The 21,574-nt window shown below is 38.7% G+C and overlaps 2 protein-coding genes across 2 annotated transcripts in view; one reads left to right on the top strand and one right to left on the bottom strand.

Annotated features, from left to right (window-relative positions):
• The window catches only part of LOC145498650 (dynein axonemal heavy chain 3-like), an 82,765-nt gene that overhangs the window by 46,129 nt on the left and 15,062 nt on the right, over nt 1-21,574 (bottom strand). Inside the window, exons 14-39 of the mRNA XM_081478563.1 lie at nt 21,202-21,397; nt 20,573-20,767; nt 20,034-20,222; nt 19,529-19,657; nt 18,818-18,919; nt 18,285-18,383; nt 18,148-18,183; nt 17,758-17,861; nt 17,091-17,181; nt 16,909-16,976; nt 16,185-16,413; nt 15,417-15,569; nt 15,097-15,238; nt 14,329-14,527; nt 13,691-13,799; nt 12,873-12,992; nt 11,841-12,011; nt 11,104-11,241; nt 10,345-10,488; nt 4,453-4,617; nt 3,269-3,403; nt 2,748-2,835; nt 2,510-2,640; nt 2,276-2,376; nt 1,773-1,887; nt 919-1,052 (exon numbers count right to left, since the gene is read on the bottom strand). Coding sequence (XP_081334689.1) covers nt 919-1,052; nt 1,773-1,887; nt 2,276-2,376; nt 2,510-2,640; nt 2,748-2,835; nt 3,269-3,403; nt 4,453-4,617; nt 10,345-10,488; nt 11,104-11,241; nt 11,841-12,011; nt 12,873-12,992; nt 13,691-13,799; nt 14,329-14,527; nt 15,097-15,238; nt 15,417-15,569; nt 16,185-16,413; nt 16,909-16,976; nt 17,091-17,181; nt 17,758-17,861; nt 18,148-18,183; nt 18,285-18,383; nt 18,818-18,919; nt 19,529-19,657; nt 20,034-20,222; nt 20,573-20,767; nt 21,202-21,397 — 3,483 coding nt within the window. The remainder of the gene's footprint in view (nt 1-918; nt 1,053-1,772; nt 1,888-2,275; nt 2,377-2,509; nt 2,641-2,747; nt 2,836-3,268; nt 3,404-4,452; nt 4,618-10,344; nt 10,489-11,103; nt 11,242-11,840; nt 12,012-12,872; nt 12,993-13,690; nt 13,800-14,328; nt 14,528-15,096; nt 15,239-15,416; nt 15,570-16,184; nt 16,414-16,908; nt 16,977-17,090; nt 17,182-17,757; nt 17,862-18,147; nt 18,184-18,284; nt 18,384-18,817; nt 18,920-19,528; nt 19,658-20,033; nt 20,223-20,572; nt 20,768-21,201; nt 21,398-21,574) is intronic.
• Nucleotides 5,885-9,584, top strand: LOC145498662 (neuropeptide FF receptor 2-like). The gene has a single exon (XM_081478581.1). The coding sequence runs from the start codon at nt 6,556-6,558 to the stop codon at nt 7,657-7,659; it is 1,104 nt and encodes a 367-aa protein (XP_081334707.1). The 5' UTR covers nt 5,885-6,555; the 3' UTR covers nt 7,660-9,584.

Below are 21,574 nucleotides of genomic sequence, written 5' to 3'. Positions count from 1 at the left end.
CAGACCGACTAAGCTCGGTTAATAAGATGTTTATTACATGGCAAACAAGCACAATTTTTAAATTTGTTTAATGTAACTGGTTTGTACTAACTGACATTTTGCTTGCGAACGGCGTTGAGCTGAACTTAATTCTGTCAAAGCTTACTCGTCCTCTTTACTTTTTTTCTCAACACGCTTTTTGGCACTTCCATAAATGAGTATTGGTAAAATAAAATACTCAATATTTTTGCATTTTAGTTTGCAACTTTTTCACCGCAAAACATTACTGGTCTAAATTCCGGTCTAGATGGGAAAATCCAAACCGCTTTCAATATCGATTTCAGCCAATGAAATTCATGAATTCGATAGTTCCCAGTCCTTGTGAGACACGGCCATATAATAAGTCAGATTATTCCACATAGCAAGAGACGTCGTCTATTCAACACAGCTATAATGTCGTTTATATAATAATGGAATGGGTCCACTGTTTTACAAGAGTGGTTCGTTGCTTAGAAACATTAAGCAGCTCTCTGGTAATGAGCAAGCTGACATGGTAACTTTCGGTATGCTTAACAGTGCTTGCATGCCATGTTTGGTTTGATAAATAAACAATCCAAAACACAGTCGGTTTCACGACGATTATCCAAAAACGGGACTTGTTCAAATGCTACAGACCCTATTCATAAATGGCTGCCAGTTTAAAATTCTTTTGTGTGCATTTAAATTAGCCCAACTAACCTCGTTTGAGAGTAAAAATTCTTTTGAATTATCAACTCAAAAACGAGGTTAGTTGGGCTAATTTTAACAATAACAAAATAATTTTTAGTTGGCAGCCATTTATTAATAAGGTCTACAATGAATGGCGAGTCTGGTGAAATGGTTGTCTGTCTAACTACAGCTTCTTGTAACTGTTTGTGATAAAGCAGTCGAGTCACTTACCTAAGCTCGTCCAGCAGAATGGAATACATGGTGAGCATGGATTTCACCATATGCATTGGTGAGGTGCGCACGAGTTCACGGCATTGCCTGGTGACGAATTCCAAGCACGGGGGAATCAACCAATCAAACATCATCTACGGATTAAACAAAACCGAGTCACAAGATTCAGATTTTATTGTTCTGCTCTTTTTCTTACAGGCTAGCCAAAATAGTTACAGAGACAGCTAAGAAAAAGAAGAAAACAGTGACTTTAGAAAGAAATATCATTCTAATAACAATTAAGCTTCCACGGAGTTATGGTTTGTAGCATTCTGTGTAATCCTCAGAGCATGACCTGCGTCCTAACTTACGCAAACGTCGTGTCAATAATCAGCAGTAAGTCTTTCATGAAAAGTAATGATTAGAAGGGAGCGGTAAAGAGTATCTAATAATAGACGAATTCGGCTGACGTGTTTACATCTTTGTCACTACCCAATTCGGACCACGTAATGATTCATTAGGGAAATTACAATTGTACAATTACAATTGTGCAATTTGTCACACCCAAATGGTTGCAGGGGAGTATGTACAAACAGAACAATTGCAACCTCACAAATGAATCATCACATGATCTGAATTGAGTGACAACAAGGACAAAAACACCTTAGCCGAATCCGTCTATGAACAATAATAACAAAAATGCAAAACATTAAACAAACATTCTGAGCCAAGGAGATCTTTAACATAGAAATACGATCAAGGCAAGGACTCACTTGAATCATACAACAACAAAGAAGCGGTTCTACGTTACTTATGTATTGAAGTCAAAACCTGAACTTGACAGTCAGTTGACACAAGTTATTTTGCATTCATACCTGGATTGAGTTCTTGCTGGCAGTGCTGAGGTTTGGCGGATACTCCTTCTCCATCCATGACGCTACAAGTGGCTCCCAGCCCAGCTGACTTGGCTCCATGTAAATCATTCCACATCTGAATAAAAGGAGATAATTTGATTACCTGTAACTCAACTACAATAGCGTGTCAAACTCCCTAAAAATGAAGGTTATACGATAGCTGCGTACCCTTTTGCCAGGCCAGGAAGCCAGGTCTAATCTCAGTTTCAAACGCCTCGCATATAACAATTCCGTTTCTGAAAATTGAGAGGGCCAACAGTTTTCGTGAAATCGTTGTTAAACAACAGGACGAAACCGTAATGTCAACGGAGTTATCTTTCAATTGATACAAAGTAGGGGTGAACTCTTTTAAGATCAACAACAAGTAATGACAATGAAGAAAGCAAACCACGGTACGTTCTTGACGAACGATAACAACACAATCCAATTCACGTCACATTTGGCACGCGGCCACTGTCTCTTACCTGCTGACCGTGGCTGGTGAAGCTTGCTCCAAGTCTTGAGGTTCAAAAATCATGTTCTGTAGTGAACTCATCTGAATGATCTCTCCGCTCATTAAACACAACTGCAAGAGCAATAGTACAGTTATTCATTTTCTACTCTCCCTAGGGCGACCACAGTCGAAGTCAACACATCAAAGCTTCTTTTCGTCGAAGCACGTAACAATTTCGAAAAAATTCTGGTTGTTATTGTCGTACCTTTCTGTTGTCGTCCAGTACAGTGTTCATGTTTTCGATCCACACAGCATCAACAGGGCCATCAAACACAATCCATTTTCGATCCTCACTGACGGAGCTTGCATGCTCACGGAAAGTGTTCGCAAGTACACCTGGTTAGCAATAAAGTAGACAATTATTTGAATGTTTTATGCTGGTCAAACTTCCTCCAAAATTTCAACAAATAGAAAGGCAAATAGTCATCAAGGGAAATACTTGCCATCTGACCACTCGTGCGATACGGGATCAAACCTTCCATACAACTGGCCCATGGTGACCGCTTTGGGATTGATGATCCTGTACTGTACCTGCAAATTTACGTGACGTTGGGTTATGAGAGCTTAAAAGTTCTTTATGATCTCTAAATGAACAGCACGAAAGAGTTACTTGGCTTGCACAAAAACCATCTTCACGTTTTCTTCCATATGTTTTTCTTTTTAAATTTCTCATTAATCCTCTTATTCCGTCAGTTTTGCTTGATGTTAAGGATATAGTTTCAGACACAGATCAATAGAGTTTGAACTGTACAGGTCTCGCTTTTCCCTCAATTAATCCACCTGGGTAGAAGGAGGCACTTATGAAAGAAACGTGTTTCTCCAAATGCAAAACATGACACGAAAAGCAGGGCTCAAATATGAAGTAACTGTACCGTCAAGTTTAATCAAACCTACAAAAATTAAGACAAACTCATCACTTATATACAAAAACCTTTAACCTATTTCACAAATAGTTTTTCCATACCGGTACTTCGTCTGAATCCTCGTCCCTGCCCAGTTCAGACAACGCTGCAGCAAGAACCTTCCACGCTGATGTCTTACCACCAATAGGATCACCCACAATCATAAAGCCATGGCGAACCAACATCATCTCGTACACCTAATCAGTAACAACAAATTCAAGCAGCAAGGAATGGAGACTGTGCCATGTATTATATCAAACACTGACCAAGCTGTAAGGCCAGTTAAACACTGACAGAGACTAATGTACTGTAAATGGCAAACGCTCAGTTTTTTTTCAGTGCCCGTAGTTTCTTTAAGGAAAAAGTATAATCAATGTTTTGAATTTTTCTCCAGCTATTCTGATAATAAACTATGCTAGGCAAGCAGCACTTCATGTTGTGATGAACGTTACATATTGTTGATAAGTCATGGCTGCTTTCTATCGCTAAAACCGCGCGTGAGGTTTGGATGATCATAATTCCAAGGGGCTTCCACGAATTTCTTTTGTTTTACGCAATTTATCACACACGAAAGACCATGTTTGACCACATATTCAGAGACCGAGTAGGAAATTAAAAACACGACGCTTAGCGAAGTATTTTAACGAACTTCGAGGTGTCTGAAAATGTGGTCAAACACTGTCTTGAGTGTTTGATATATCTTCTCAACCGAAACTAAAACTGAGAACAAAACGAAGAAATAAAATCGTAAAAATCTACGGTAATTGAGATCAGATATCCAAACACTGTCACGGTCATGATTTCCTGTTTTTAACCCGATGAATTTTCAACGACTTTGAGCACGCCAGTTTCTTTAAGGAAGAGTATCACTGATGGATGTTTTGAATTCATCTCCAGTTATTTTCAACATAAACTATGCTGGGCCAGCAGCATTTCGTACTGCGATGATAGTCACATGCTGGGGATAAAATAATGGCTGCTTTCAAACGTTCAAACCGCGCGTCAATCCCAAGGAGCTTCCAGGAATTTCTTTTGTTTTACGCAATTAATCACACTCGAAAGACCGTGCTTAACCATATTTCCAAAGACCAAAGAGCATCCAGGAAATTATTTTGTTTCACTCGACAATATCAACATAGTTTTACTCCATTTTAATACCAACTTGATGGTAACAGTATCTACTAATACCATGTTAACGGCGCCTTGAAAATTAGGAAACCTCGAAAGCACTAAACTTTGAACGAACCTGTACAACTTTGTCAACAAACCAAGGTACAGCCTGCAGTCCCATCTTCCGGATGTTCTTTCTGAGCGCCTCCTCCAGGACACCATGGTCAGGAGATGGCAGAGTGATGCCTGGGAACAAGTCTGACACGATGCCCTCAAACAAAGGCAAGTCTTGTGACAAAAACTGGAAGAAAAATGATAAAGTGAGATCGGTTTAAATCACAAAAAAAAAACAGCATTAGCCAAATAGCAGCAACACAATAAGTCTAGTTACTGGCAAAACCAGAAGCAACTGCTCGCACTTTTCCCTTGTGAATGTTAATCGCGGGAACAGTTGATAAACACTATTTCGGGGAACAACAAACATTACCAGAGGAGGTGTTAACCAAAAAAAAAGTATTATTCGTTCAGTTCACCTTGTCGCGGGAGTGAAGATACTTTCATATACCTCAATTTGTGAAATCACTTCCATTGATTTTTGGGATCCGTTAGCATTTTCAGTCAAATATAAAATACAGTCAAGAGGTTTGAATAATTAAGGCTTTTGGTGAAAACTCTGAGAACATTTTAGACTGTGGGGCATTGAAGCTACGGTAACTTCAATTCTCGCTCGAGTAAGACTTTTTTTTCAGTAAACAGAGAGTTACTAAGAGCGTCTGCGCTCGCCCTAGGCCGCGTGTCTGATAAGGCATGTTTCAAACACAAATAAAGGTATGGACGGGCAAAGACGATGGAACAAGAGTGGTTTGCTACGTTTATCACTGGCTATATGAAAACACTCTCTTTTAAATACTGGTTAGCGCCGGACGCGGGATCTTCGAAGACTGTAAAATCGTCGCTTGTTTTCGTAATTTAGCTCTTTTCCGTGTTTTCCTCAAGTGGGGTTCGTCAGTCGGTTCGTCATTCACTTTATAATGACATCAAAATTTACATAGCTAGAATACTTCTCGCAATACGTGTACAACAAAGACAGCACGAAAGCTTTAATTGTACGGTAGACTTCATAAGTTCGGGACAAAAGAAAGAACAGTTTTGATTCGCCTGAAGAAATTCATCGTAATATTAGAAAGAGGGAGGTTTAACTTTTTTCTTATTGAGTATTTTCAGATGAAACGTGACTGAAACTTGTATTATCGCTAATGTGTTTACTTCATCAAAAGACATGTATATAAAAGCAATTTCACCTGTTTATTAACCAAACAATATCCATGTGTGTCAACTATTTCTCTCCAAAAGATGTGATAGCGAGAATGGTCAAATGAAAAAAAAAAATGAAATGAATTTCACTGTTTCTTCTCAGTTGTTTAGATTTTATGAAGATGGTTACGGTAGGAGTACTAAAAAAAGTCGAACATCCTCTTTCCAGTAATTAATATATTATATTTTAAATTCTTGTTCATTCAATTCTACATTTAAAAGCTTTGTGTAAAGTAAACACATAGGATGGAAAGAAAACTAAAAAGTGTTTGCGTGTAAACCCGAAAGTTCGTTTTAAAAACGAAATGCAAGTTGTAAGAATAGATATAATTACTCAAAGGCCTGCAGGGCATCTGTTAAAATTTGCATTCAGATAGAGTGGAATCGCATTCTGTTTATACAAAGATAGTAGCTTGTCGTGCATTAGTTAAGATTGAAATCACTAATTGTCATAGTTATTTCAAACACCTGATCGTCATCACATTCGTCAATTCACATTGTCACGTCTTAAAAATGTATTATTTACTCTTTTATGCAACAAAACAAGAGGAGAACACATGAAAAAGGGTAAATAAATACAAAACCCAAAGGAGTTCCCTTTGTAATTTTCCTGTTAAATTAGGGATTTGCTTTCACGTTCCTAAACGAGCTTAAGTTGGTTAACTTAAAATTGAACGCCCGATTAAGGAGTGATTTAAAATTGCAAAAAAATTAGTTATTAGAGAACAGCAATATTTAAGATGAGTAAGCATGTCACCGAGTGTCATTAACGAGCTATTGTAATAGATATTTTGGGGGTATTGGCCAAGTTTTGTATACTGCTTGAAAGCAAACCTAAGATAGTGCTTTCAAGTTGCTTTAATAACAAATTTAATCTGACTGGCAGGTGTACGTGTCGGAGAACGTGCCTTTAAACTTCCGCTAAATGAAAAGAGAGCTTGGGTGTTCTAAAATTGTCGTCCGTGAAGTTAAAGGAAGGAAAAACACCCAACAAGGCAACATGAACAACTCCAGTATCGGTGACTTTGAGGACCAATCAACATATTTTCCTATCGCCTCGACGACAATCACAGTAGTAATTTCCTTGGTTAGTATTTTGGCCATTGTCGGCAATGTTCTGGTTACAATGTCTGTTCTGATGAAAGCCAATCTTAGAACCAGCACTAACTACTTCATCGTGAACATGGCTGTTTCTGATCTGCTCTCAGCTCTGACTAACTGGCCTCTGTACGCCACTGAGGGGATGCTTTCAGGGAGAAGTCCCATCGAGGGTTCCATGGCTACGTTAGTGTGCAAGCTGGGAATGTATTCCAGAGCAATTTCACAAGCGGTTTCAGTTCTTAGCATTGTCCTGATCGTGGTGGAGAGATTCGTAGCCATTGTACATCCCTTCCACGCTACAATGCTAACAACGCAACTCCGGACCGTTTTATTGTTGTTTACATGGATCTTCCCGCTATCAATTGGTTTTCCGTACGTGTGGTTTCCTAAAATCGTGCAAGACGGGCCTCAAACGTTTTGTAGGTTTTCCTGGGCCAGACTAAACCTCTCTATATTCTACACTGTGGGATTTTTAATATTTTACTGTGTTCCGTTTATCCTGATAATTGTGCTTTACTCTAGAATTATGAAATCTTTAACAGCAGGGAGACTAGTTGATGAAACTTCTCAACAAAGCATTAGCATGCGTAACAGCCAACAGAACCAAATTGTGATGAAAGTGTTCATCTCTATAGTGACTGCTTTTTTCCTCTGTTGGACACCACTTTGTGTGTATTTAGTTCTTAGAATGGTCTTTCCATCGTTTTTTACTAAGGACATACGTAAACTTCGGCTCTATGTAGGTTTGTTTTTCTATGTTTTTCCATCTTTTAGTACAGCAGTCAATCCTATAATTCTATTCGTGTCTAGTTCGCGATTCTCCAGCGCACTAAGGGAGATTTTTGGGTGTGTGAAATGTAAGCTTTCTTGCTTCAGTGGGAGGGTTTCACCACAAAGGGAAACTACCGAACTCCAAGTGGTACAATGAGTGTTCAAAATAGAGTTATCCTTTGCGACATAATTGAACTTTAATTGCGGTCGCAGAACGTAGTTCATAATCTTGCGTGTCCTATGGTTTCAAGGTGACTTCTTTTGAGACTTTGAAACTTTTTCGTCGAACGTCTGCATTTTCTGCGCCATTTTGAATGACGTCATATGTCATACGTCATATGCGGAAAGACTATCGCGCACCTCGTGGTTTTCGTAGTAGTCTGAGCCAGTGAGCATTGTTAAGGGGATTTCTAAAGCTACCTCGTGGTTTATAGTTTATTTTATATGTTCACGAACACGACTTTGAATCGCCTTGGCTTTGCAATTGGGATGTTAACCATGGGAACAGCTATATTTCATTGGCTGTAGTTTGATTGCATTTGTTGATTAGATCCAGTCGCGACAGATAGCTCAGTCTTCATCCCGTCGAATATTGTTCGCTCGAATATTGTTTGGAATCGGTGGAAAAGTACTCTGAAGACAAGATCCATAACAGTGAGCCTGAAGCAGGGAACGGCAATGTAAAAATACTGTCTACTTTTATTCATCAGGGGAGATATTCGAATCTGTAGCACGGAGTTTGCTTACGATAAACCAACACGCGATTGCAAATGTTTGCTTATATTTGTGCTTCCAGCTGAGAATAATGCACGTAAAAAATATATACTTTTACAAATTACCTTTTACGCTTAAACATTACCAGTTAATTTGAAAACATTTAGCACGAAATAATGTAAATATTTTTCGTGAGTCTACGGAAACTGGCGCCGTTACGCACAGTATCAACACATCGTAGTTTATACAGGGGATCGCTTCATTGGCATAGACTTTGACACTATGATATATCTGTCTGTAAAACCTTGGTTGTTGATGACAAATGTTTATTTTAGCAATAGACAGAGGTTGTAAGTCAGTTAGTGAAATCATTTAAGGTATATGTATTTAAGTGACGGCGTCGAATGCACTCATAATCTTGGATTACTACTAGTTAAGTAAGAATAAAAAGCTTATAGGGAAGCTCCTCAAACTCATTAATAATATTCATCAAATTTAAACAAAGGAAATCATGACCGTGACGGTGTTTGGATTAATTAGCATAGATTTTTATGATTTTTTCTCTCCGTTTTCTCCTTAGTTTAGTTTCGATTGAGACGATATATCAAACACTCAAGACAATATTTGACCACATTACCAAACACTTCGAAGTTGGTCGAGAATACTCCGCTACGCGTCCTATTTCAACTCTCTTCTCAATGTTTGGAAATGTGGTCAAGTACGGTCTTTCGTGTTTGACATATTTCTTAAAACTGCACGATGAAATTTCAAGTAAATTACCTCGAATCGACAGAATACAGTTCTCTGAAGCAACACTAGCCAAATAGCAGCAACACAATAACTCCATTAACTGATAAAAGCAGACGAGGCTAATGCTTGCACTCTCCCTGTGTAAAAAGTTAATCGTGGGAACAGTTGAAAACCCAGTCTTGTCACCATAACGTGATCGTAACTCCAATGCCCCCGGTCTAAGATTTCCGCAGATTTTCCAACAAAAGTGTTATTCAAACCTCTTGGCAGCATTCTATACTTCTCTGGGAATGCTAACAGATTCCAAAAACCATTTTGCTATTCAAGTTGACGAATTTCCCGAGCTTAAGCCCTCGGGGAGTAGTGTATTTCTTATAATGACCTTTATGGGGAGACTCCGCCCGAAAAGCGCAACTTTCTTAGGCTTCAAGTATATAACAAGACAGAGATTTCACAAATTGAGGTATATGAAAGTGTAGGAAAATCAGAGTATCTTTACTCCCGCCACAACGTGAACTGAACGGACAATACTTGTTTTTTTGGTTAACATCTCTTCTGGTAATGCTTGACGTTCTTCCGTTAAAGTGTTAATTAAACTTCATTCAAAAGGTTTAGAAAGACGATGCACTGTTCTTAAAAAAATACGTGAAAGAAGAAGATGGTAGAAGATGACAATTGTTCCAACTGCATCCTTTGTAATTCTTAATTTTTTCTAATAATTTATCCCATTAGTTGATTGTTATTAGAAAATAGTTTGTTGGTTTTTAACTATATTAGATCGTTAATTATATTGTTAGGCTTTTTCATAGTTCATTAGAAAATGGTTAGTAGGTTATTAATTATATTAAGTGTCCCCAATTAGTAGAGGGTTTTTTTCCCCCATCGGCTAGATGTTAAGACACATTAATAAAGTTGATGATGATGATGATACTTCTTGTCAATAAAAGGTGTGCAAAAGAGGCGGCTTTTCTATCAAAATGGTAAGCAAAAACAAGCAAATTCCGCTATGATAATGATGACTTTGCTTTTGAAATAGTCAGTTGAAAACTACTCTGCCAAAAATAACAGATGCTGATTGGGGACGGACCATTATTTTTTGAGGGAGGTGGGGTGGGGGGGGGTTGAGCAATTTTTCTGGAGCATGAAATCTTTTTCACACCTTCGAGTCGTGCATGGATTTTCTTTTTGGTGGGCAATAGCTTGTGCAAGAATTTTTTTTTTAAATCAAAGATATTAATTATGATAGTAGAAAGCACTTGCTCGATTTTTTTTTTTTTTTTTTTTTTTTTTTTCATGGCTCCCCTTGCACGATTTTTTTTTTGCAGTTGAAAGATAATTAAATAGCTACCAAATATTGCCGCCTGAAATTTTCACGAACCTTGGGCAAGTTGACATCCATGATGGACCTCAAGAGTAGAATATCCTCGTCTTGTTCAGGATACTTCAGTTTTAAATTTCCCGCCGCAGTAAGAACAGACTTGACCGCTCGCATACCGTAATCATAATGGTGTTGAGAGGAGAGCTGTTAGAAGCAAAGCAGAAAAACAAATTACTTCAACTGAACAGCAATTGTGTCTCAAAATCAATGATACGGATAACAATGACTACAGAGCCACGGCTACAATGGCACACGTCGTTAAATTTACGGATGAGTGTTGGACAAATTCATCAGTAAATTCGTTGGTTTCGTCTCGTAGTAGGTGAAAGACCGATTTGTTACTTCTTGGTGAGGTTACCAATGACAAAAGTGTGGTCAATGAACAAAACATCAGGATTAGTTGTCAGGTTTAACCCTTCAGCAGGAGTTAGAAGAACTAAAATCAAACAAAAAAGATATTAACTCGGTGATGTGCGAGTAAAGAGCTCGAATGCATACAAATACCTTAATAGAACCTACTCAGCCTCCGCCATTTTCGATGCCATCGAAAATGTTGATATTGCATGGTGAAGCGAATCTTAATGCTTTACCGTAAGTTGTGTTCTTGAAAGTTTGCCTGTTTAATTGTCTTTAGTAGTTTCACAGTGATTTCCTTCGTTTCGACATGCTCCGAATAAAATGTAATAGCCTAACTCTCGCATGTAAACCAAAAACAAAGGTGTAGCTGACTAGGGCCCTTTAATGTTACTATTTTCTTACCTGCTCAGAGCAGAGCCTGTACACAGCCACAATCTTAGCCGACAAACTGCGCGCGTTAACAAATCCCATGGAATATAAACTGATCTCACTAATCAACGCATAGTCAGGTACCATCATAGCAACTGTACGGAAAAGAACCTAAAATGTATAAAATCAGAAAGAGATATTCAGTCCTGTAGTAATTCTTCAGCACGCCAACAATGTCAGGAGGAAACTGAAATCGAGTAGATGCTACAACTCAGCTTACAGCATCACCTCGAGTGACCTAATAAGTCTCTATCTGTCAGAGCACGTCCAGTTTAATTCCATTTTAAAGGGACACTGTCACCATTTTTATCTCAAAAACGTATATCGATCTTTGGAAGAATGGTTTTATTTTGTAGAGCAGTACTCGACAAATGATTGGAACCTATTAGGAAGTGAGGATGGCTAACGATGGCGAGGATGGAAACGGATTGCGATATGGATTTTTGAAAAAGCGTCAGGATGTCAGTTTTCAAAGGTTCAAGTTTGGCTCGAAAATCGTCGAAATTTTGCAAAAATGTTGCTGCAGTGCGGACTTTTTTCAAGAAATTGCGTTTAATCATTAAGTTCGAGCTAGTTAAGTTCTCATTACATAAATTTAGGGACCATTTCGTGAATTTATCACAGTTTTAAACAAATATATCGTAACAGTGTCCCTTTAAGTCTTAACTGATAACTCGTCCCCACGAGTCACGAGATTATTTTCTGATCACCTTAAGATTGTCGGGAAGTTCTGCACGACCAGCATAACCCGGGTTCATTGTGATAAAAATGGTACAAGATGGATCCAGTGAGATTTCTGTTCCTTCAAATACAAACTTATCCACTTGCTCCATGACGGCCCTCTGGATTGTCAAGATTTGTTGAGCTACAACGGACAGCACCTAACGAACAAAATCAAAGAACCAAAGGACAAAGTCTCTCGCTTAAACGAAATTCACTTCTTTTTAAGAATGCTGCACTGCCACCTGGCACGGGGTCTTATCAGTCCAATTCGTGCTTGGTGTATACCAAACGTGGAGGCGGGGTGGTCTCGTGGTTAGAGCGCTCGACTCTGGATCCAGCGGTAAGGGTTCGAGCCCTGGCCGGGGACAATGTGTTGTGTTCTTGGGCAAGACACTTAACTCTCACAGTGCCTCTCTCCACCAGGTGTATAAATGGGTACCGGCGAATTTAATGCTGGGGTAACCCTGGGATGGAATTGCATCCTATCCAGGGGGAGGGGGCAGAAATACTCCTAGTCGCTCCATGCTACAGAAACCGGGATAAGCTCTGCCTGATGAGCCACTTGGCTTGTATGCAGACTTTACCTGAGTTTCCCCCTCCCCATACCAAACAGAGAGGAAGCTTTACCTCATTGTGCATCTACAATGTCTAAATTCGACAATTAAGATTGAACGGTGGGGTGTTTTAACATCAGTTAAGATTTTGTCGCCCTTTTTGCGTTAATTAGTATACTACTTATCATAAATTAAAATGCAGTTGAAACATAAATAGGCCATTTTACAGTTGTCTGCTTAGTGGCTTGACTTGTCTGCTTAGTGACTTGCAGGTGACCCTGTTTTGATAAATACCTCACTGCTTTTGTTGCGTAAATGAAGTTGCTCAAATGCTAACTAGTTGACATTTAAATGAAAAAAGCAGAGAGGTCTGAATCAAAGCAAGGTCACCTCCAGCCTCGCTAGCATTCATGGCCAGGTAACTAAGCACACAACTGTAAAATGGCCTATTACAGGGAAACTAACCTCTAGCTCAATCCGGTTAAACTCGTCAAAACAGGCCCAGGCCCCTGACTGCGCCAGACCCTTGAAGAACTTTCCCATGGCTTTATAGTCCAGCCCATCAGAGCAATTGAAAACTACACACTGTGGACACAAATTAGAAACACGACTGTAATAATAATAATAATAATAATACTAATAATAATTTTTTAATTTAAGAGGAGTGATTATAGACTTAAAATTTTATAGTGCTTCTAGTTTTTGTCACAATAAACACTCCTCTTTTGCCTTTTTTTTATAATAATAATAATAATAATAGTAATAATAATAATGATGATGATGATGATGATGATGATCCAGAGATGTGCATTGTTGGGGTCGGCAAGAATTCTTAGAAAGGTGCTGGAGATGTAGAAAGAAGAGAAAAAGCAAACAAGGGGTGTTTCTTGGCTTCCCTAGGCAACTTGTTGTTGCCCGGAGCCAATGACGAAACCAGCTTCAATATCATCAATAGCTGTGCGAATCTTTAATAATAATAATAATAATAATAATAATAATAATAATAATAGTTCATTTATATGGCGCACACATCCATTACACAGCTTCGTAGATGTCAAAACCCTCTAATTGTAAGCCTTAGGAAAAAAAGGTCGCGTAAATCTTAAACGAAAAATCGCTCTCATGGAAGATTTCAAAAGATCGTCTAGGCAACCACGAAGTCTTGTGTGTACTGTATGTTTTTAATGATGTGCTATCTGAACAGTAAAATATGTGCGCTTCATTTGCCATCAAGCTGACTTAAGAAATCATGAACAGAACGAGAATTAAAGCTGACACCATACCTGCTTAGCGACAGCTTTTGCCAGATCTTTACAAGTCTCCGTTTTGCCTGTTCCAGCAGGCCCTTCGGGGGCACCTCCCAGGTTCAACAGGAGAGCCCCCATCAGAGTTCTATGAACAAGGAAAAGTCACAATCAATGAGGTGAAGAAATGATTCAGAAGAAGCCTTACTACATTCATTACAACTTTCACAGTTGACACAAAACTGAAGATAAAGTAAAGGTCATTTGTGATGTAACCATTAATAAAAAGGCTCTCAGAGTGCAGGTTTTACCCCTTCATTACCCTTTTGGATTAAAGTTGACCCTAAGGGAAATGAAAACCGCGAAATTATGATTTAAAAGCACTGAATTCTTACAAATGACTTTTATATCCGAATAAGTTATTTCCCCGCTGTCTACACTCTATCCTAACTTGCACCGTCAGCGGAACAAGTGTTGTCATTCTCAAATCTTCGTTGAAGCACCGGAAGAATTTCCGACGGTTATCGTCCAATCAGAAATAAGCACGAGAACTCCGAAGTCACATTGCTTAGTAACATCCCTGTAGGCAGCCTTCGTTTTTATTCCGACCGAAATAACTGATACTTATTATCTGCAACTACCTATGACCGAGGTAGCCTAGGCACCACTCCACCTACCTGTAGCATCTGTCTGTTAGCGGAGTGATAACAAGTCTGCCGCTGTTACCAAGGTACTCATACCCGTACTTGACTGCTGTAGTGATCATTCTGACAATCACAGCCCTCGTTTCCCAGTAGTAACGCAACTGACTGATCCACTGGAAATCGTTTGGGTCTGTCACGCCATCTTCCTTTAGCTTGGCTACCACATCACGCGCTGCCGACAGAAGCGAAATGATAAAGATTATTGACTGACAAGGTCATTAAATATGTAAAACTTTGATGAATTCTTTTGCTTGACTAAGCGACTGACAGAATGTCCACAAGATGTCCAGCAGTAAGAATAATGTGTCGATGAATGTTTAATTTAAGGAACAAGCTAGAGAAAATACTTACATACTACTTGCTGATACGTAGAAAGTTGTTTACCGAAGCGTTTTAAAGCGAGGACTCGAACCGTGAACACGTGGCATTTTTCACATTTTAGTGACTATAAAATGAGGACTCTTCATATTAACAAGAGTATTTATCGTTTTACACTGTAGAAACGCTAGTCTTGAACATTATACGAAGAGGCTTCATCCTATAGTCACCGAAAAAAAACGTCAGGCTTAACACAACGCTTAACACAACATACTGAGCACAACTTACTGGCGAAATCGCGAAATGCCGAAACTTCACACTTAGAATAATAACACAAGTTTCCCTTGGCTAATGGTCGAGTAACATTCTCTTGGCAATTAATACATAAACCTTGTCTGTCCACAAGTTGCAAAGCCAACTCACCATGCACATCGATGACAATCAGCGCGCCTAAAGTGATCCGTGACATGGTGGACAGCTTTCCTCGCACAAGTTCAACAATGTCTTCTATCTGACGTGTGCTTTGTTTGTAGTAATCCTCTAAACCATCCTTCAGTGGCATGGCCTGGAATAGTTACAGATAATAGGTATATAGACACGCGAGAGGATTTTACTATTATCATACATTTGCATCAGATGACTGGCTGACGCATCCTCAATAAACTTTTCGCATTGGATGTCTCGTGTTGGTGTAGTCAGAAAAGCACGCTATACATTGGTTTGCTGTTGTCATAATTAACTACCTGAGTGACTTCCTTAGTCCAATATATAATGCTAGAGGCCAGCACTACTTGTCCTGGCCAAGATAACACCCATTCTGTTCTGGGATTCTGTGGATAAGCGGTGACTGCCTCAGACATCACCTCTTGTAGGCTCAGTTTCATTACTTGTTCGATCTACAATTGATTCAACAATTTGAGAATTAGTTTTCATCTACAATGGCAGCCACGAGTGGAAAAAGGTGTTATACTTTAAGATTAGCAGAATGTAGTGAGAGACGTATTTATCAATCGAGAGGGGGAGGGGGAAAACTGTTCCAAAACCATTTCGGTGAGGGAACCTGTCACTGATCTATGGCAGATTTTCGAGAGCTGTAGATCGTTAAAGTAGGTCCACATGCAACAAACCATGATCTTCCTATTCTTGACTAATGCGTTATGGAAAAAAAACAGTTTAATAATCTTCTCTCTATCCATACATAATATAATTCCTAGCGTTTACGCTATCTTTTCGCTTTCAAAACCTCCGCAATTAAAACATTACGATACTAAATAACCAGACAATGAACAAATGTTGCAACATAATTCAAACAGAGTTAGAGTCTTCAGTTATTAATTCCTTCGAACCGTGTTTGCGTTAAGAAACTGGTAAGATGCTAGACAGAGTTTATGTCCTCTTCTTCCCAAGAGCAAGACCCTCATAATAGTACACGACACTTGAGAAAACAATTTGAACTCTTGCCGTAATTCAAAGTGATGCTGTCTTAACTTGGCTTCATTAGTTATCTTTACCTGCAGTAACCATTTCTCCACCAGCCCACGGGCATGCGCAGGTACTATCTTCTTAGAGAATTTCACTGTTTCTCCCTCGGCAGATATCATAGCATTGATCTCTTTCCTCTCGTCAAATTCCAGCTTTGCGATACCTTCGAAACACTTCTTTAGATGCGGCTGAACACGAAGAGGATCTTTTGTCTCGGATAAAATTTCCAGAAGTTCATCATTTGACAGGAAGAAAAATCTGAAAAATAGAGGGTGGACAATGACAAGGCATTGCAACAAGATTCATGGTAGAGAAGTTGAGCGAGGAATAAAGATTGACCGATAAGTAAAACAAGAACCCTTTCCGTTATTTCTTTTTATGCCTGAGCTTCGACTAAACTACACTACTACTCAGTTTGCTTAGACACTGATGTACCTTGAAACAATCATTTTAGCCTCAGTAACATCAAGCATGAACCAAAAGGAACCATGAGGCAACCATGAGGCAACCATGACAAACGATGGTTATGGACTCATCAGACCTAATTTGTGCCAACACCCGTCAGGCCAAAACATAATTTAATTAACTTCATACTGTCAACTGTTACTGAGAAAAATAGATGTGTAGAAAACCTGTAAACAGTTTGAACGCGACTTAAGCTTAAAAATATGCAATGCCTTTGCAATCCACATACGGCCTTGTCTATTCATAATGAGTAAACGGAGCCAGCAATTGAAGATTAAAAAAAAATACCTTGGGAAAAACAACCGTTTCTTTTCTAAATAGTCGTTCAGTCCTTTCTGAATGTCCTCGAGAAGGCTCTGGATAAACAGAAACAGAAGGGAGAAAACATCAACCTCTGAAGAAACAGAAAAAATAAACCTGATCGTCACCCGCATATCTCTATATTTCTCACACCGTCAAACAGGCGTTACCTCTGAGACTTGCAGTTTATCTAACATCTGGGACTGTGACGTCACCACCAGTGCACGTGGATCCTTGACTGATTCGGTCATAATCTTCCTCCTGTGATATTCAAACAACAACGAATCTCAACAAAACAGGCGTTATAGCTCTTAGGCTTAGCATAAGAAGAAAACAATCTTGTCAAAGACAAATCTTTGGCCCGTCTTAAAGCGACTTTAGTTTATTATTGACTTAGAAGTAGTAAAACGCCAAAACAATGCAAAAAATAACTTTCATTCTCCTGAACTCTTATTTGCTGGAAGGAAGACATTAAGAGAAAGATACGTTTTAACAAAACAAGGTTCAACATGTTTATAAGATAACACGACGTGATACAAAACGTCTGAAAACACATTCCCAACAATTTTATTCCACTGTGTGGATTTACTGTTTTACTCTGTCAATATTTCTACAATGTTTATCAACTCTCATTTTGACTTGATGATGACGTTAGCTACACGTCGAAACGTCGTCGTTTTTTAACTTTAATTTCCGAGTTAATACATTGTTAATAAATATTTTAAAGCATTTCTTTATAGTTAGACACAAAACAGGACAGGCAAAAGGTTAGTAGTTTATCTGGTCATGTAAGATTTCCTCGAGAAATGTTAACATAAAACACAATTAAAAACGAACCAGTATTTGTCAACAGTGCGGAATTTCTCTCCTTCCTCTGGCATTTGAGCCTGAATGTCCTCTGAAGAAAAGATTGGTTCTAAATACAACCAAGAAGCTTGAACCTGCAAGACAATTATAAACATTTAAGTTCCAAGATAACTGTAAAACTTTTCAAAGTTCTAAGATAATTACAAACGTTTAACTTCAATTCAAAAATAGATCCACGATGTATACAGAGTTGCACTGATTTGTTGTCTCTGCAACGTTCTATCTCTGCCATGGAAGCATTTATATTTCTTAAATGTCACTAACGTAAGCTGCCTTTTCGACTCTTACTTACATCATAGAAAGTACAGTACTAAAAAACCACTACATTGTAGGCAACCACATAAATAATAAAACACAAACCTTCAGCCAAGACTCCACAATATCTTGCATCAAATTCTGAAAATAGAATATTTACAGCACAGGCGATTAATACACGGCGAAGTTTTTGTGCACAACGCGAAATAAGAAATGGTATGATAGAAAACGTGTCAACCTACCAGTTTGGTCTCCCATTCTTTCATTTCCGCTTCAAAAGGAACAACGAAAGGAGATCCCTTCATTGTTAATGTTTTCACAATGTGATCATCAAGCAGAACCTGCCAAACAAACAAGACTGCATTGGTACAAAACACTTCGGTTGTGTCAGACTCGACCAGGGAGAGCTGTACAAGTGGTTCCAGTGAACCGAAACAAAAGGCAATTTCCGGGTTGCTTTTCGCCTCTTTGTCAAAACGAGTCTTAATGCGAAACCATTTATGTGAAAATGTGTTTCCCCCTATACTGTTCATTTTCATGCAAACCAAACTCATTTTCATATGAAAGGTTGTGCGCGAAGACTCGTTTTGAAACAGAGGCAAAAGCCGGGGAACAAGGTAACTCGGAAATGGCCTACTGTTCGATCCGAACAGGGGAGAAAGTCTTCCTAAGGTCAGTAGCTAGAGACAAAGGTTTTCCCTCCATCTCGGTCAATAAGCAACTTATCTTTACCTTTTTACAGGGGTAATACAAACAATCAGATATTGAGTCTCACCTGCAGGTCATCCACCGCCGACAGGATACTTATTCCAGTGTCTTTGTACTGAACAAATACAAAATCAACATCCCTCCACTCTGTTTTCATTTTACTCAAGGCCTGATTAGAGAAAGACAGGCAAAGAAGATGATTCGTTACAGCGGAATCTCCAAACCTTCGATAACATATTTCCCCATACGATCTTCATTCCTGAATGAATTGTATCTAGCAAATACAGTTCAGTTACTACCTCAATCATATTTGAAGTAATTATGTAAATAAGATGGTTAGTTTTGTGGTAAATCTTTGCAGGTGTGTACAGTCCTTTCGATAAAAGAAATCAAATTGTAAAACTGAATCACAAACAAACAAAAGTTAACAAACTAAAGCCGGGAAACAAGTGCCATGTTTTGCAAATCTCCGCCTAAACAATGAAAGGGTTCTATTTTTTCATATCCCATAAAAGATTAAGAACCGCAGCAGCACTAGCGAGTACTCTGAAAAATGATAGCATTAATCAAGAGACTATGATCTTGTCTCTTGCATAAATTCACCAACAGCTCGGTCAAATTTCTCCCTGGACAATCTTTCACAAGAAACATCCATTATCGAAGCGACACTTGATGTAGCAAACACGACATAGTACCACATAGTATCATAGTATCACTGACCGTTTTTTGTTTGTTTGTTAGTTTTTGTTTTTTTGTTGTTTTTTTTTTAACTACTCACCTTTTCAAGGGAGAACTCTTTAGCTGCTCTGCCGCTGATCTCAGTTAAGTCCTCTACAAATTTATCGAGTCCGAGAACTAGCATCTCGTTTAGTGTGGTGTCCTCTTTCGGAGCAATGTTGAATCCAATCTAGATTGTAACGAATAAGTACAAATGATACAGGTTTTCGCACTAATGAATTGAACTAATGTATCAAATACGAATGACCGTGTTTGACCACATTTCCAAACATCGAGAAGAGAGTTGAAAATATGACGCGCAGCGGAGTATTTTTGACGAACTTCGAGGTGTTTGGAAATGAGGTCAAACACTTTTTGAGTGTTTGATATATCTTCTCAATGGAAACTAAAACTAAGGAGAAAGCGAAGAAATAAAGTCGTCAAAATCTATGTAACTAGAATCAGCTATCCAAACACCGTCATGGTCACCCTTTGTTTCAACTTGATAAATCATTCATGAGTTTGAGAAGTACAAATAACAAGTAGTTACTATTGTCTTATCATACCTTAACACTCATAGCTTCCCAATGTCTGTCCTTGATTCCAGGAGTACACAAGGCGTGTATCAAAGGCATGTTAATCTTGAAGTTCTCCAACCTCGCTTTAATTGTAGATGCTACCCTCAGGGGGCCGCGGAATTCAGGATGAGCAAACTCTTTTGTCAATTTGTAACTTGTTCTCCAGAGCTCTGAAACCTGTGAATGGTAAAGAGCAACAGATTAATGGAGAAAATGGTTAACAAAACCTGATACGTAACAGAACATTACTGAGTGTTGGTGCCTTATTACTATAACAGATTAAAATGTGTAATAAAATATATTCATTGCACAGGAGGTTGTCAAAGTTGCGTTAATTATATTAGCATGAATATGAGAATCTAAGCCTTTCCTGGATTGCTTGACCCACACTAAGAGGTGAGAAACTTATATGCTTCACATATAAACGAACGACTATGCAACAAGGAATTTTTTTTCAACAGTAAACTCAGAGATTGTGAATGCCAACCACACTAAAGTTTTACATAATCTACGCTCTATATAGATACCTCTTCTTCGATCTCTTCTGCATTCAGTTTTAATATCGGCCCAGCCAGCCATGCCTCTTGTTTGTCATGAAATGTCACCAAAGCTCTCCACAGCTTGTCAAATGGTTCTTTTGCTTCTATTATCTCCTGGATTTGAGGAAATGCGCTGTAAACTTCACAACCAAGGAGGCCTTCCTCCTTGTTGATCTTCTTTCTCTGTTGAAAGAGGAAAACAAACAGACGTGACGTGATGTTTGGTTGAAGCTGAAAAACTCTTTTATAAACGTCTTACAAATTCAGTGGGCTACAGTTTCTATCTAAAATTAGCTTTTAAGTATAATGACAGTTATTACTATTATTATTATTGTTGTAGTTGTTGTTGTTGTTGTTGTTGTTGTTGTTGTTGTTGTTACGTGGGGACAACTGTACGTCAGGCCAATTCTCATTGAAGCACCAAAAGACTTTCCAATTAATATTGGCCAATCAGAAACAGTATAAGAATTCCGAAAGTCGTGACGTCAATTCGCTGCGAAGATGTGCCGCCATGTAATTTAAGCAACCCCTCTGACCAAACCTGCGGGCTCAATTTAGCCTTAGAGACAAGTTACTAATAATATTGGTACTAGCTAGTTTTCTTTAAGTTGATGTACCTCCTCAAGAAACACTTGCACTTTTTCTTTGAGTTCCTCTAGCTGTGCCAGATACGTCTTTGCCTCGGACATTCTGTCCTTGGTGTAAAACTCTTTCACACTCTGCAGAGTTTCATTCAACTGCATCTCAAATCTCGCTTGCCAATCAAACAGCTTGTTCATGGCGGTATCGTGTTCTCGTGTAATGCGAGTTTCACTGGATAGCACGAGACATAATATACAGAACGCATCATGAGGTCACTTGAAAAGATATCTTTACCTTCACTCTTATTACGTGAGTAAAGTGGGTGAGGCATGACACTAACTGCATACAATTAAAATAAGTGAATAAATAATACGAAGAGGAAAAAATACTGAGATGTTGTCCAGGAAA

The sequence above is a fragment of the Orbicella franksi genome, chromosome 9 (genome assembly GCF_964199315.1).
Source record: "Orbicella franksi chromosome 9, jaOrbFran1.1, whole genome shotgun sequence".
NCBI lineage: Eukaryota > Metazoa > Cnidaria > Anthozoa > Scleractinia > Merulinidae > Orbicella > Orbicella franksi.
The sequence above is the reverse complement of the archived record's forward strand: the minus strand, read 5'-3'. Positions and strand labels throughout refer to the sequence as shown.